Genomic DNA, 14,771 nt, shown 5'->3' with positions numbered 1-14,771 from the left:
TGAAAGAAATTGAAATAAAGGGTTCTGATTTTAAAAAATTTCTATTTCAAGATATCTCGAGAGTAAAAATTAAAATCTCAAAAAACTTATTCGATAATACGTTATTGTTCGTGGATTAACATTATAACCCTAAGAAAAGTTTCTTTGATGGATCCAAGTTCCAAAAGGCCATGTTACTAATAAATGTTTTCTTTTGGATAAAATTTTGAAGGAGAAGTGCCAGCTAAGGGCATTTACTTATCACTAACAATTATAGGAAGTGTTGAAATATTGGAAGTACCTACCAAAATTAATTGGACACTTTTATCCAATAATTGGAGCTACAGAAGGCCCAAGTAAATGGCCCTAAACCACCAATTCTCACAAACAATTGTCTCCCATTTATCAATATTTTCACAATAATAACTATGATTTATGTTGTTGAGTTTGTATTTGACACTGCTATAATTAATTTTAGAGGTAAATATTAATGATTAAATTAAAATAATTGATCGAAATTGATTGAATTTGATTAATTTGATTCGATTATTTCAATTTCAATATTAATCGATTAAGACGGATGATTTATCCTATTCTCAATTAATTTTTGATATTTTTTAAAAAAAATCAAAGAATTTGTTAAAAAAATCTAAAATTGGAAAAAGAATAAATGAATTTAATGGTGAAAAAGAAGGGGGGCATAAATGTTATTTCAATTTCAAATGGGAAAAAATTCTTTGATTCTCTGTGTGCAGGTGAAGCAAGTGCCAATTTTGGCTTTTGAGTTGGGGTCTCCTTAAAGGGAGCCCAAAAAAATAAAAACCCTTCTTTTACTGCTCTTGTTTTCTTCCCCGGAGCAAATTAGAGAAGAAGGGGAGAAAAAAGGAGAGAAATTTAAAGACCCTTCATTCTCTCTCTTTCTTTCCTTTCTTTTTGATCCCAAGAAACACTTTCCACAGAGAGAAGGAAACTGTTTTTAGAGAGAGAGGGAGAGAGTGAGTTTCCAGTATGTCTCTGGGCTATGCAGAGAAGCTTTCTTTCATAGAAGATGTGGGTCAAGTTGGAATGACAGAGTTCTTTGACTCAGCTCATGTTTTACAAGATAAAGTAAGTTCTTTTTTTTTCTTTTTGGTTTCTTGGTGTGGTTGTTTTTGTTTTTTTGATGATTATGTTCCAAATGAGACAGCTTTTGTAATACCCATTAGTGGTAGTTAGTTGTTCTAGGCTGAAAGTTTGGTGTAATGTTGTAAAGATTGTGTTTTTGAATGATTTTGCCTTCAGGGTATTGGCATTTAGGGTAGCAAGACCAGTGTTTTATTGGGCTTGATCTGGAAATTGTTAGCTTGTAGTACTTTTTGTGATTGGATTCGAATGTTTAAGTGGAAATTTATAGTGTATCGTTAGGACCAATGTTGATCACCATCATGCGTTTCACTATGAGTGTGCAAGGGTGGAACATGATTATAGGGGTGAACTGTGTGTTGTAAGCCAATTAAGGGCGATAAAGGCTCAGGTAGTTCTTATTTTGTTAAATGTTTTAAACATTCATGCACTGATTTGATTGTGATTTGGTTTATGGCAATGTAGATTCTTAATCATTCTGTACAGATTGTAGAATCAGTCTTCTGGCATTGTACTGTATGATAATTGATAAGATTTCGTAATATGTTTGCTGCTTTTGCTAATGTGAGTTTAACTTATGTAATGGCAGATCGAACAACTTGCAAAATTGATACAAAAGGTTTGAACCTATGCAACTCACTCATGTCACCGGTGCATATAATTATTTATGATTGATTTATGCCAATCGGCCTCTTTAAGTTATTTGTTTGTATTTTGCAGAGTAGGCATCTAGTGGTGTTTACAGGTGCAGGAATATCAACTTCTTGTGGCATACCGGATTTTCGAGGTCCCAAAGGAATATGGACATTGCAGGTGAAAACATGACATTTCTTCTCTTTAAACATTTGTTAAATTTCTTTATCTTTTTGAGGAATACTTTGTTTAGCAGTCTCAACTTGTGCACGTGGAGGTTAATTCTGGGAAATTAAAACAGTTTCTTTAAATCATGTTGATTTTCTGAAGAAATCACCTCTGATTTTTGAAGAGAAATATTTTGCATGTTGAGGAATGCCTTATCAAATGGTGTTGATGTGTTCCAGGCCAAAAAGAAAAAAAATGAAACAATAGATTTAATGTGTAGAGAGAAGAGTTTGATTTAGCCAGCTATTTAACCTCCCTTCAAATTCGCTGACATGTAATTGATTTTTTGACAAGGGACAAGTATTCACTTGAAAAACAATCAAATTTAAGTTGCAAAATAAGCTATTACGTATCATTATAGCTGTGAGTGATTGGCAATTTTCATGCATTCTTGATGCTACCTTCTGAATAACCTTCTTGATGGTTCCTTCAATTTTCATTTATTTAATGCAGCGTGAAGGTAAGCCCTTACCTGAAGCATCACTACCTTTTCACCGTGCAATGCCAAGCATGACTCATATGGCTCTGGTTGAACTAGAGAAGGCTGGCATTTTAAAGTTTGTTATTAGTCAGGTAGGGCTTGATTATGTTATTATTTTGGTGCCTGTCATACTGTCGTCAACACTATGCTTACTTCTGTGTTTTTAGTTTCCTTTTCAGTGAGCTGTGATGCGTAAAATATTCCCTTTTTATTGTCCTATCCTCAAGAGAATTACAGCTGAATTTAGTACTTTCAATATGTTCATATTGCCTTTCAGCCTCAAACATGCTGTCAATTATTCCCCTAACAGACTTGTTGACTTGATTTTTTAATTTGTTCCCTCAAATTTTTACCAGAATGTCGATGGTCTCCATCTTCGATCTGGAATACCAAGGGAGAAGCTTGCTGAATTGCATGGGAACTCGTTTATGGAATCATGTCCCTCGTGTGGTGCCGAGTAAGAAACATTCTTTATTAGCAATAAAAATGCAACTCTTTAGCTTTCCTCATATAATTTTTCATTATACTTTACAGCCTTTCTTTTAGCTGTTTTTGGGTCATTTCCTTATTTTTTTTATTTCTTCTCATTTTGTGCTTTGTCATATACTTACCATTTGCTTTACCTATAAAAGAAGTCCCATCTCCAACCTTTTTTTTTTTAATAATTTGAAAGCTTGTCTTCCATGGATAGAATCTTATGCTACAAAACCTATGTAGGTATTTGCGAGATTTTGAGGTGGAAACTATTGGATTGAAGGAGACATCACGACGTTGTTCTGATGAGAAATGTGGAGCGAAACTTAGGGATACAGTTCTTGACTGGGAGGTATAAATTACATTTTCCTCATTGCATATGAATCAGGGTTGAATGATATGATATTCTTGGCATCTTAGCATTCCGAACTAGTGCACCTACTTTCAGTGCTATGAGAGTTGGAAGATAATAAGAAGGAAGTATAGTTGTATACAACATTAGATTGGCATTTTTCATTTTTTACTCCTAAGTATGATGTATGTTTCAGAATAATGATAAAATGGAATAGATGCCAAACTTCCTGACATATGTAGATTCTATGGTTCCATCTTTGAGGCCTGAAGCATACAAACCAACTTAGTTGATAAGTCTGTTGTCTGGTTCCCTTTTATTAAAGGAAAATGTTGCCAAGAATCGCTTCTTGTCTCCCCTCTCCTTCTCTCTATCTGCAGGATGCATTGCCACCGAAGGAGATGAATCTAGCAGAGAAGCACTGTAGAATGGGTGATGTCGTGCTTTGTTTGGGGACAAGGTAATGAGCTGTTTCCCTGCTTAATGCTGCCATGGTAATTGTGTTTGTTATGGTTCTTTTTGTTTTTGAATTATATATTGGTTCTATCTACAGAAACATGCTATTATCTCTTATCACGGTGAACCACTCTGGATGGTAGTATTTGAGGAATTAGCTTCTTCATGAGCCGATACAAGATTCTAACAGTAGATTTTTCAAAGCCATTGGTAGACCACCTTTTTAACTTCATTACGTTAAGAAGCTTGTTCTGATAACTCAAATTGAGCTATGGATAGTTTCCTCTTTGAAGGTTTTGCTACCTAAAGTGGTGCATATGCAATAATAAACCTTATAGAAATGCTAGTCTAAAATTTTCGCAAGGCTCCTTTCCAAATTTTGCTCCTAATTTGGTATTTTATATTTTCTGAACTGAATATATCCATAAGAATGACTATGTTAATCTTGGATAAATCATTTCAAGTGACTGTTCCGAATTACATTCTACTTTTGTAGTAATTAGAAAAACATTTTGAAATCAAAATTTGGATCCTAATTGATGTAGTTTAGTTCTTAGATTGAAGCCTTAAATGAAACTAGTCCAAAAAGGTAGACAAAGGATAGAGGAGAAGGTGGAAATTGACTGGTCCTATGTTGCATTTCAAGTATCAAGTTGGTCTTAAATGGCCTTTATTCTCTAAGCTGTTTGTGGATCCTGAACCTGGAAGCAATTTCCTCCTTGGAGCACAGCTTCCTGTCAACTAGAGATTCTTTTGGTGTTTATATATAATGTTACTTATCCTTTGTTTCATTATGGTTTCTTGGTCATGGCCTTAACCATTCCATACAGTTTGCAGATCACTCCTGCATGCAATCTGCCTTTGAAATCTCTTCGTGGTGGGGGGAAGATTGTTATTGTGAATCTTCAGGTATTATATCTCTGTTTGAGTATTTGCATAAATCTTTAAATAAAAAAAATGAAATTATACCTTCTTTTTTTCTTAAATCAAGGTAAAAGCTGATATTGTATAGGTGATGGATGATGAATGTGCTTTACCAGATGCATCATAATTCCTAATCTTTGAGGGGTGAAGTTCCCTGAATCATGAACCTCTCGATACAAAGTGTAAGGATAAAATGGGACCCTAAAGGGCTTGCAAATTGTCGATATGGAATTCTACTTTGGATAAAAGCTTCGTAGTGAGTTCTGTAGCGAGCTCTTGATAGAAAATCTTACCTTGGTAGAGATTTTTTATCTATTAGTACTTTTTAAGGCCTCATGCCAAAAATGCTACTAATTTTGCAAATGCTTAATTGTTATTGATTGAAGGGAAAGAAAAATGTCATGGTAAAAAACTAAGCAAGTACATGTGAGTTGTTAACTTTCTCAACTGTTCCCTTTCCTGTTGGTTTGATATGTGCAAGGATGGCGTCAATGTTTTTATAATGTCTTTTATTCACCTTTGCAGAAAACTCCAAAGGACAAGAATGCCAGTTTGGTGATCCATGGCTTTGTAGATAAGGTAGCATAAGAGCTTTAATGTACTGTTTATTTATCTTACAATTGAACCTGTCTCTATTTATCAACTCAATCTCTGTGCTCTCTAAGAATAATGGTTAACTATTGCAATATGCTTAACTTGAAAAAGAACAGGTCATTGCAGGAGTCATGGAATGGCTTAATATGCAGATTCCTCCATATATCAGGATTGATCTCTTCCAGACTATTCTAACTCAGTCCCTAAGTTCTGGTAACATTGTCAATAAAATGTCCCAATTCAATTCTTTTATACAAGATATAGAAAAGAGTTTGTTTGCATATACAAGTTATACTTTTTAAGATTATGCTATAATCTTTTCTATGAGAAAGAATGCATCTTATATGTCACTGACTTAATATGAAATTCTTTAGATAAAGCCTGGTGTTCGGTATATTGTCTGTGGGGAAGCCCTTTTCTTAGAGTTGTATGGAGTAGTTAAGCCTGTTTTCACATCATTTTTTAAACAGCTTAGTTAAATTCTTTCCCCATAGAATATCTGTATGGGTTTATTCTTTTAGGATGGTGCATGCCTCCTCGTCTGCAATGTGATAGACAACCTATAAAGATTTTTTAAATGAAGAATTTATTATGCATTGTCTATAACCAAAATGAGGTAAGCCAAGCTATGCGTGTATCTTCTATAACCAAAATGTGATAGACAATATCTTGTAATTGTTTCAGGCTTTGTTTTGTTGCTTCCTGATATGGTTTGTTCGTTTGCATTGCAGATAAAAAATTTGTGAACTGGACCATCCGCATAGCAAGTGTGCATGGACTAAGCACTCCATTGCCATTCATTAAGTCTGTTGAGGTAAAGTTAGATTTCTGCACCGGCTTTTATTTTCCCCTTTTTCTTTTTCAGAAGCATATCCTTTGTCATAGGCATCATTGAAGTTTCTATAATCTGCTCTCAAAGTTATAACTCTTGCCATAAAAGAAGAATATTTGAAAATTTGCTGGAGGATTTACATCCTTTTGTTTGCGACACAAGTTTGCGTTTTGGTGATCCACTCTCTCTGTTTCGAATGGGTCAAGCTATTAATGGAACCAAGGAAAATGTAATGGTTAAATGGGAATAATCTGTCCTTATTGTCTGCTCCCCAAGTCATGAAGAACTTACCTGTAATAAAAACAAGGTTGCATCTTGTTTATCATACAATCAATATGATGAGGTGAAATAGGCTGGGCCAGGTCATTCTACATTAATTGTAATTGTCTTTTAAATGAAACCTTATTGCCTAATTATTGTATTTTTGCTTGACCTATTATTCTGCTTTGCCCCTGCACCAGGTTTCCTTCTCGGACAGTCAAAATTACAAAGAAGCTACTCTTAATACGCCACCATTTCTACTGAAAAGGTAGCGTGGGATTCTGAAACATGTACATATGTTATGTCTACTAGTAGTGTTCTATCCAAATGCAATTTGGTAGTGCAATTTAGTATATATGACTACCATCTGAGTAGTTTCAGTTAAATTTAATGCATGAAGAGAGAGCCTGTAGTCAACCTTAAGTTTTCTATATCAGTTATATCGAGTTTTGCTGTGCGAAAACATTTTTACTGGTTAAATTCCCATTCTGTTGTCTGTCAACTTGAGGTTTTCTCGGGAGTCTCTTGTACATCAAATTGGATTCTTGCTGTTTATGAACAAGACATACGAAATAGCTCATACTTGATTAATTCGATCTAACACAGGATCCATAAAATGAATATCCAGTATCTGACCCAGCCTTATGTTACGGATGGAGAGGCTAGATGTCCTGGACTATGTAATATACGGCGTTTCCCTACCTCTCATCTTCTTTGTTTATGTGTATCAGGAGAACTGTAAGGACGGAAACATTTGAGATGTTTTTGAAGCTCAAGTTTAGTGATGGTTGTGGCTGTCTTAGCACCCAAATCAAAATCCCTTTTAATTTCCAGGTGAGGAGATAGAATATCATTACTTAACCTTCATTCGATGTTTTTGTAGTCATTTTTTGTTGCTCATTTATGTTAATTTCAAGGCTGCAATGTTTAGCAAAGTCGTGGGACAGGGAGTACCCTTGATTTTAAGCATAATCTTAACTCCCTTTTCTTGGTCAAATGTCTATTGAAAATACCATGCATCGATTTCCAATGCCCTTGTCTGCTTAAATGCCATACTATTCCTGGATTGCTTGGCAAAGCAACAGTTTATTCTCAAGCATGTCCTTCCTATTTGTATGCTGAGGAGACCGGACAAATTTGTACCTATTCACTGTGCAGGCTTCAACTGAAGGTTTTAAGCTTGATAAGAAGGCCACATTCGAAAAGATGAGAGATGCAGCGATTCAAGATTCCAGCTGTGGGCAGAATGCAGTGGTTGAGAGGAGAACTGTTTTAGTCCCCAAAAGTGAGATTACAGTTCATGCAATTGTTACAAATGTTAGAACATTCGACTGTCTTATAAGCAATGGTGATTTGAAACCAAGAAAAGAAGGTCTGCAGGGTTCTGAAACGACGACCCGGAAGCGATCGAAAGGACGGAAACGAAAAATGAGTTCATAGAGAGAGTAAAAAAGAGGCTTTGTAGTTTGGGAATGTGTATATTTGTTAATCTTCATTAGGTCAAGTAGTCAAGTTGTAAGTATGGGACTGAGTGAATTTTGTTAGATATTTAACACTCAGAGTCTCTCAAGCTATGATTAGGACAGTGCAAACTCTGTTGACATGGTCACCCAGTTTTGTAGGACTAAGATTTTAAGAATCTCAAAGTGTTCTTCATTATTACTTGGTTGGTGTATATGTTAAATGATGAATACATTGTTTAAGGGCTAACATCTCTTTATCATACATAAATCTTTTCCAAAACTTTAGAATTTGGATATGGAAATAATTAATGGGTTTATATGTGATATATTGATGTCATGGTCTTACAAGAGAGCCGTGTCACGGTCTTATTGGGTAGTCGTGTCACGGTCTCGTGGTGTATGATAGTACAATTGAGCATTTAAGTATTCATATTATTTTCAATTATAGGACAAAACCGTGAGGTGTAATTGATCTAAGAATTCAAAACAGATAATGTTTTGCAGGTTGATATGGATTGTGATTTTAAGATCTTAAATTCGCAATTTGTATCAATTTCATCCTTGAAACTTCTAATTGTATCAATCAAGACCTTGATCTTTTCAATTAGTTTCACTTTAATCCTTGAATTAATGAACTTTCTTATTATATCGAGGTGCAATTTACTTGTTTTATAATAAAAACCTTGCCATTAACAATATAAAAGGTTGGCCTTTGAATAAATCTCATGCTAAATGGAATGTTCGGATTGGATGCCTTCGTTGAAGATGGTAAGTTATTTTTCACCAATTATGATTTGACATGTGTATTTATTTTCGATATCATAATTATTCACCAATTACGGATTGACATGTGTATTCTTCCGATACCATAATTATTTATCAAAAATGGTAATATATTTTTCACCAATCATGCATTGACACACGCATTCTTTCGGTACCACAAATTATTTTAGGCATGTGAGTCGAAAATTTATGAATAACAAAACTACATGAAATGTGATATTCTTTCACTTTATTTAATAATATGGCAAGTTTAACTCAACAGAAAACTCACAATTTCTCCAATTTCAATATATTGACAAAATCGAATTTCTCGACTCAAGAGCGGATGAGAACTCACGATAAATTCTTTAGTACGGTACATAGATACATATAGATTAAAAAAATTGATAATTTCAACCAAATTGTAATTATAACATATAATTTAATGAATTATAACGTAAATTTAAAATTTTTTAACATATATATATTTAAAAATTTTATAATTATTTTTGTCTTATACGAGATACGAAATACGATGTTTATCCATGTGATATAAACATGGAATACCCAAAATTGAAAAGCAATGAATGGAGAATGACTTGGTATACCAAAATTAGCACTTTCCAAGGTAAGCAGTCATTAAGACAAAAAACAACAAAACAGAGAGCAAGGGGTTGTTGACTGGCCACCTGTAAATCCCGGTAAGGGGAAGAGCATTGTCCAATCAGAGAGGTTGGTGTGACCGGCAATTCCAAGTTCCTCGTTAGAAACGCCGGTTTGCCATATGGGACTGTGCTTCTTTGCACCACTATAAATCCCCCCATCCCCCCCACTTACATGGTCCATTGCCCTTTCAAAGGACACCAATCCCTTAACCAAGAAAAAATTCTTTTTTATTTTTTTTATTTAATTTTCTTTTGTTGTTGAAAGACAAGACATGGAACGGGGCGATGGGTTCAATCGTTTTCACAAGCATGCAAAATCAAGCTCTGGTAAACTCTTTCCTACACAAAATAACCCTTTAAAAATATATAATTTTTTTATTTTTTATTTTTGGATTTTTTACGACGCGAGTAAATGTCATAGTTACGTATTAAATCATTCACGTCGAGATAAATTAATTATCGTTTTCGATGGAAATATAGTTCGAGTATTCAAGATAGATAGAGAAATGCTGCATGCATGAAGAGTTTTGGTTTTTCTTTTAAATTTTTTTTTTTTGTCTTTTTGGGTTTGTTTGCTTCGTTTTGGGGTTGCATGCAACATTTGCCATTGAAAACAAGAGCTTTCACCATTGATGCTCAAGAGGAAGCTTTTTAGGTTGAAAGCAAATGAAAATTCAGACCAGCTTCTTTTTTGACTCTCTCTGTGTGTTCTTACAGTAACGGTTGGTTTTATTTTATTTTTGTCTTTTGTCTTGTTTTTCTTTTTAAATTTGTTTTGGTTCTTATAAATATTATAAGAAAAATATAAAAAAATGGGGTTTAATTATTTTTTTAATTTTGAATATATATATATATATATATATTTTTACTGTTGACATGGCTTGCATGCAAGGTTTTGTGGAAAAGAGAGACAAAAAAAGTCCAACTTCAGAACTTTATTTTCTTTTTTTTAATAAAAATTGAAAAAATTTGAGTCATTTTATTTTCTTTTATTTTAATAATTTTTTCTTTGCTTTAAATTATTTATTTTTGTGATTAAAGAAGGAAAAAAAAGGAAAAATATCAAAACCTGGAGATAAAAAAATGAAAAAAATTGAGTCATTTTATTTTATTTTAATTATTTTTTCTGTGCTTTAAATTATTTTATTTTTGGGATAAAAGAAAAAAAAGGGAAAAATGTCAAAACCTGGAGAAAGGGAAAAGGCTTTGACTTTGGGCTTCAGAGAGAGAGAGAGAGAGAGGAGAGAGACACTCCCAAACAAAAGAATCTAAACAGTGATAGGTGGGGCCCGTATTTTCAAGGGGCCCTGAACAGAGCCCCACTCCCCCTCCTTTCCAAACCCAAAAACGTGGACCCACTAACGGCTCTTGCCCTGGACTGGGGCACTTTATTCTCGCTTTGGATTGGCACGTGTGCATGCAACGGCTGACGTGGCATTTATTTATTTATTTTATTTGTTTTTTGGGTAGAGGAATTAATTAGAGAAAATAGAAAAAAAGAAGAAAAATATGCTTCTCTTTTTCCAAGATTTGACTCCACTTTTTTTTCGCTTTTAATTTGTCATTTATTGTCACCTTTGACTTTTGTAGTTATTATTTATTTATTTTAGTTATATTTATGAGCATGGAATTTATGTTTTGTGTCATATGAATTAATATTTCGTTTGTCTTTTATATTGAATTTTTTTAGATGTTTCGAAATAATATTTTTTATTAATTAATGTATTTTCTTTTACATTTATTTTTTCATGATATTTTTTAATTTTATCGTATTAAAAACATTGAAAGATTTACAATTTAAAAATATATTTAAATTAAAATTCTTATTTTAATTTTTGTAAAAATTAAAATCCGACGAAGATTTTGTGTCGGAAAATAAATAATATACTGCTTTGTGTTTTCAGGGTTGAGCGTCATACAGCCTGGTGACTCCTCAAACACCAACAATGGCCGCAACACCGCCAACTCCAACACCATGCGTCCGCCGTGCATGGTGCGGGAGCAGGATCAATACATGCCGATAGCCAACGTGATCCGCATCATGCGCCGCATCCTCCCGGCGCATGCCAAAATCTCCGACGACGCCAAGGAAACCATCCAGGAATGCGTCTCCGAGTACATCAGCTTCATCACTGGGGAAGCCAACGAGCGTTGCCAACGCGAGCAGCGCAAGACCATCACGGCGGAGGACGTGCTTTGGGCCATGGGGAAGTTGGGTTTCGACGACTACGTCGAGCCCCTGACTGTTTTCTTGGGCAGGTACAGGGAGAGCGAGAGCGAGAGGACTTCGTTGCGTGGTGAGCCCATTTTGAAGCGTGGCATTGACTATGGGCCCATGATGATGGCCCCGCCTTATGGGCCTGGTTTCCACATGGGACATCACCACCAGGGGATCTTTGATGCTGCCGCAGCAGCTGCTGCTATGGGAGGGTTCTACAGAGATGGTTCAGGTGCAGCCGGGTCGTCGTCTTCACAGGCTTCTCTGACCAACAACTTTGATCCATTTGGTCAGTTCAAATGATGGGAAGCAAAGCACAGATATGAATAAACAGATACCATGACAAACTACCCATTGTTTAGAAATATAGGGGAGAAGGTAAAACAATTGGTGTTGGCATTCAGGGTGATTGTTCTTCTTTGCTTCTTTGTACTTGGAACATGTGTTGGATTCATTAGTTTTGGTTAAACAAAAAAACTGTAGTTGAGCTGCTGGTGCTTTGTCTTTATCTGATTTTGTTTTGTTTTTGGTGGTGATCAAATGGAGCTAAGAATTTTTAAGTTTGGCACAAGGAAGATGCCTGTTAACTTGTAAAGCTGAACCTTTATCCTGGATTAAGTTAACCGGAATTGTGATAGAGTAGGTTCAATCCATGGTTCACAGATTGGTACGAAAGTAGAATTGCTCTGTTAACTTGCAAAACTGAACCTTTACTCTGGTTGAAGTTAACAGGAATGGTGATAGAGTAAGTGCAATCCATGGCTCACAGATTGGTAAGAAAGTAGAATTGCGCTGTTAACTTGTAAAACTGAACCTTTACCCTGGCTGAGGTTAACAGGAGTGGTGATAGAGTTGAGTTCAATCCATGGCTCACAGATTGGTAAGATAGTAGAATTGCTGCTTCTATACAAATGAAAACAAAATAGAATCCCAACGATTGTAAGCCACCATGTTTATTTAATCAATTATGGTCTTTTACAGAAAAGAATTAAAAGAATTATGGTCTTTTACAGATAAGAATTAAAAGATTTGTTAATTCGATCGTCACTTCTCATCCAAGTTCAAGTACAGATGGTGTTTTCTGATATAATCAATCACTTCATCTACTGTCAGGTATTTTATAGACAATCCTCTTGAAATGCATTCCCTGGACCAAATGAAGAAAACAAGGGGGATCTCCACTAATATTAGCCTCGGAAAAGATGTTAGATTTTTCGTTCAGTACATTAACAAATAAAGCAGTTTACCTCACTTTAGTTGAACTGATTAGGTTTGGTACTAGTTCATCCACAATTTTTATGTTATCCTGAAAGAAACAAAGAGCATAATGCTAACAGTAGTGATATGTATCTAACTAGTCAAAGTTCAAAGTTCTCTTACAGAGTTGACCAAAAATTCAGATATTGTCAAGAGTAATGACCAGGAATTAAGGCCTTGATTTTGCTGCTTGTGGAAAATTGGAAAAAATAAAGAAATTCGACTCACCCTGTTTTCATTCAAAATTTCATCGTCAGTGATGATTTTTTCCACATCTTGTCCTTCTCTGCGAATGCAAACCACACCATAATCTTTGCATATGGATCTAACCTGGAATTTGATAAAAATAATTAAAGTTGGTGTTTTCAGATTCAAATTGTGCCAGTGTAAGCACAAAACTTAGAATAATGATAATGTTAAGTCTCCTCAATCCGGTAACATCTATATCATACAAACTAATATAAGCATATACCTGCTCCGGGATCCAAAAGCCAGGAATGCTAAAAGATTGAAGTAAATCAGAACCACAAACAAGCATGACTTTAAGGGATTCTGCAAAAAGCCAGAGATATCACACTTAGTATCTCCTGTGGAACAACGAGGAGATTCCATTAAACATCATTAGGAGGAAAGCTAAAGGTAAAAATACATAAAGGAAGTAAAGTTATTGAATTGTAATATGATAGATCTTGGAGAGATAGTTCCTGAGCAACAGAACATATCCTCCAATACAATCAAGCAATCAACCCACTCTCGCTCGCTGATACGTGTGTATATATATATATATATATATATCTATTAATTATACTGATAGGAGGAATTAGGATGACATAATCAGGATTATGTTGCTCAACACATAAAGCAAGGAAAGCAAGGATAAGTTTCCTGCTTACATACCCTTGGGTATTAGTCCACCCTCAGTCAAGAAGCTCTTGACTCGAGACAAAACAGTTAGAGTGCGCTGAAAAGTGCTTTGATTTGCCTGTGAGAAAGCATCAAAAGTTTCGGGTTAGTTTCAGACAAAAATTTGAAAAGAAACAAGGCCAAATCATACTTCGCAACGCATAGATATGCTATAAAATCAAACTCCGATTTCTGAACAAATTTGCAAAATGCAGCCAGAGAAGGAAAAATTAGTTACCTCCCAAGGATCTACCATTATAAATTCAGAACTTTTGCAGGCTAAATTACACAACTCGGTTCGATGTTCAGCAGCTATAAGGCCCTGCAATCATTAGATAAAGCTACTCAATTGTTGTATATATAACCATAGAACAAGACAAGCACATATGAACCTTGAATAATACACTGTTGCCTCTATCCATTGATTCATTTTGTTTCAGGATCATTATCTTATACACCGGCAATCGAGTTTCATCAACTATAGGCAACCAAATCATCTACCATTTCCAAGATGCTAATGACATCAAAACAAAAGTTGAGGATTTTTTTTTGTAAATTCTACCATTAGCAATTCAGCAAAGACTCACCTTTTTCTTGTATGCATCATTTACAGGTGACATATAGCCTCCTATAACACAAAACCCATCTGAATTCAATGCATCTCTGGCCAGCTCTAACCATAAAAGAACAACAAAACTAATAAAAAGAAATGAAAAATAAACTAACAAAAGGAAAAGAAGGAGAACAAGAGAGAAATAACACATACCAAACATGCGTAAGTGCATCAAAGTAGGAGGATTGAAGCTTCCAGTGGATACCAAAACGACATATACACTATCCCCACTTTGAACAAAAAAACAAAGAAAAAGAGAAATAATTGTGTCAATAAAATTAGAAAAAAATGAAAACAAAAACACAAGAAGGAACTTACTTGGTTATTGATGGTAGAGATAGTTTATTCAGAGGCAATGGGATTTCCATTCAAGCAATGATTCTTTGATACTTTTAGTAAAATTCTGAAGATAAAGAAGAGGAAGAACAAAGTTTATAGGAATCAAAGGTTCACCTTGAAAAACACGCAGACGAGGAAAACAGGGAGGAGGAGACCCTGAGCATTTACCGTGTCAATAACGACGTCGTATGATTCACGTAAATTCACTTTACGCG

The 14,771-nt window shown here is 34.8% G+C and overlaps 3 protein-coding genes across 4 annotated transcripts; 2 read left to right on the top strand and 1 right to left on the bottom strand.

Annotated features, from left to right (window-relative positions):
- On the top strand, window positions 742–8,079 carry LOC18593282 (NAD-dependent protein deacetylase SRT1). 2 transcript variants are annotated; one of them, XM_018125219.1, is made up of 14 exons: window positions 742–1,086; window positions 1,691–1,720; window positions 1,822–1,914; window positions 2,416–2,535; window positions 2,800–2,900; window positions 3,161–3,269; window positions 3,650–3,729; window positions 4,556–4,634; window positions 5,175–5,228; window positions 5,360–5,456; window positions 5,975–6,057; window positions 6,537–6,604; window positions 7,068–7,170; window positions 7,495–8,079. In XM_018125219.1, exons 1-14 carry the CDS (start codon window positions 988–990, stop codon window positions 7,774–7,776), a joined length of 1,398 nt encoding a protein of 465 aa, XP_017980708.1. In that variant the 5' UTR covers window positions 742–987; the 3' UTR covers window positions 7,777–8,079. The 2 variants fall into 2 exon arrangements, with proteins under 2 accessions (XP_017980708.1, XP_017980709.1); XM_018125220.1 differs by lacking the exon at window positions 742–1,086 and having other exon boundaries at window positions 1,703–1,720; window positions 1,827–1,914.
- LOC18593281 (nuclear transcription factor Y subunit B-9) lies at window positions 9,406–11,936 on the top strand. Its single transcript, XM_018124772.1, has 2 exons — window positions 9,406–9,553; window positions 11,131–11,936. The coding sequence occupies exons 1-2, from the start codon at window positions 9,499–9,501 to the stop codon at window positions 11,745–11,747; spliced, it is 672 nt and encodes a 223-aa protein (XP_017980261.1). The 5' UTR covers window positions 9,406–9,498; the 3' UTR covers window positions 11,748–11,936.
- On the bottom strand, window positions 12,357–14,693 carry LOC18593280 (nicotinamide/nicotinic acid mononucleotide adenylyltransferase). The gene is made up of 9 exons (XM_007020430.2): window positions 14,536–14,693; window positions 14,371–14,447; window positions 14,192–14,277; window positions 13,843–13,926; window positions 13,599–13,683; window positions 13,174–13,253; window positions 12,930–13,031; window positions 12,692–12,750; window positions 12,357–12,591 (listed from the first exon to the last, which is right to left on the bottom strand). Exons 1-9 carry the CDS (start codon window positions 14,583–14,585, stop codon window positions 12,489–12,491), a joined length of 726 nt encoding a protein of 241 aa, XP_007020492.1. The 5' UTR covers window positions 14,586–14,693; the 3' UTR covers window positions 12,357–12,488.

This window comes from Theobroma cacao, chromosome 7 (genome assembly GCF_000208745.1).
Source record: "Theobroma cacao cultivar B97-61/B2 chromosome 7, Criollo_cocoa_genome_V2, whole genome shotgun sequence".
Taxonomy (NCBI): domain Eukaryota; kingdom Viridiplantae; phylum Streptophyta; class Magnoliopsida; order Malvales; family Malvaceae; genus Theobroma; species Theobroma cacao.
Note: the sequence above shows the minus strand (reverse complement) of the source record. Positions and strands in the feature narration are given on the sequence as shown.

Coding starts and splice junctions, on each gene's coding strand:
- LOC18593281 (XM_018124772.1), top strand. CDS start 9,499: ATGGAACGGGGCGATGGGTTCAATCGTTTTCACAAGCATGCAAAATCA. Junction 9,554..11,130: donor GCATGCAAAATCAAGCTCTG/GTAAACTCTTTC, acceptor TTGTGTTTTCAG/GGTTGAGCGTCATACAGCCT.
- LOC18593280 (XM_007020430.2), bottom strand. CDS start 14,585: ATGGAAATCCCATTGCCTCTGAATAAACTATCTCTACCATCAATAACC. Junction 14,448..14,535: donor TCTCTACCATCAATAACCAA/GTAAGTTCCTTC, acceptor TTTTGTTCAAAG/TGGGGATAGTGTATATGTCG. Junction 13,254..13,598: donor GGGTGGACTAATACCCAAGG/GTATGTAAGCAG, acceptor GGCTTTTTGCAG/AATCCCTTAAAGTCATGCTT.
- LOC18593282 (XM_018125219.1), top strand. CDS start 988: ATGTCTCTGGGCTATGCAGAGAAGCTTTCTTTCATAGAAGATGTGGGT. Junction 1,087..1,690: donor CTCATGTTTTACAAGATAAA/GTAAGTTCTTTT, acceptor ATGTAATGGCAG/ATCGAACAACTTGCAAAATT. Junction 6,605..7,067: donor CCACCATTTCTACTGAAAAG/GTAGCGTGGGAT, acceptor TATGTGTATCAG/GAGAACTGTAAGGACGGAAA.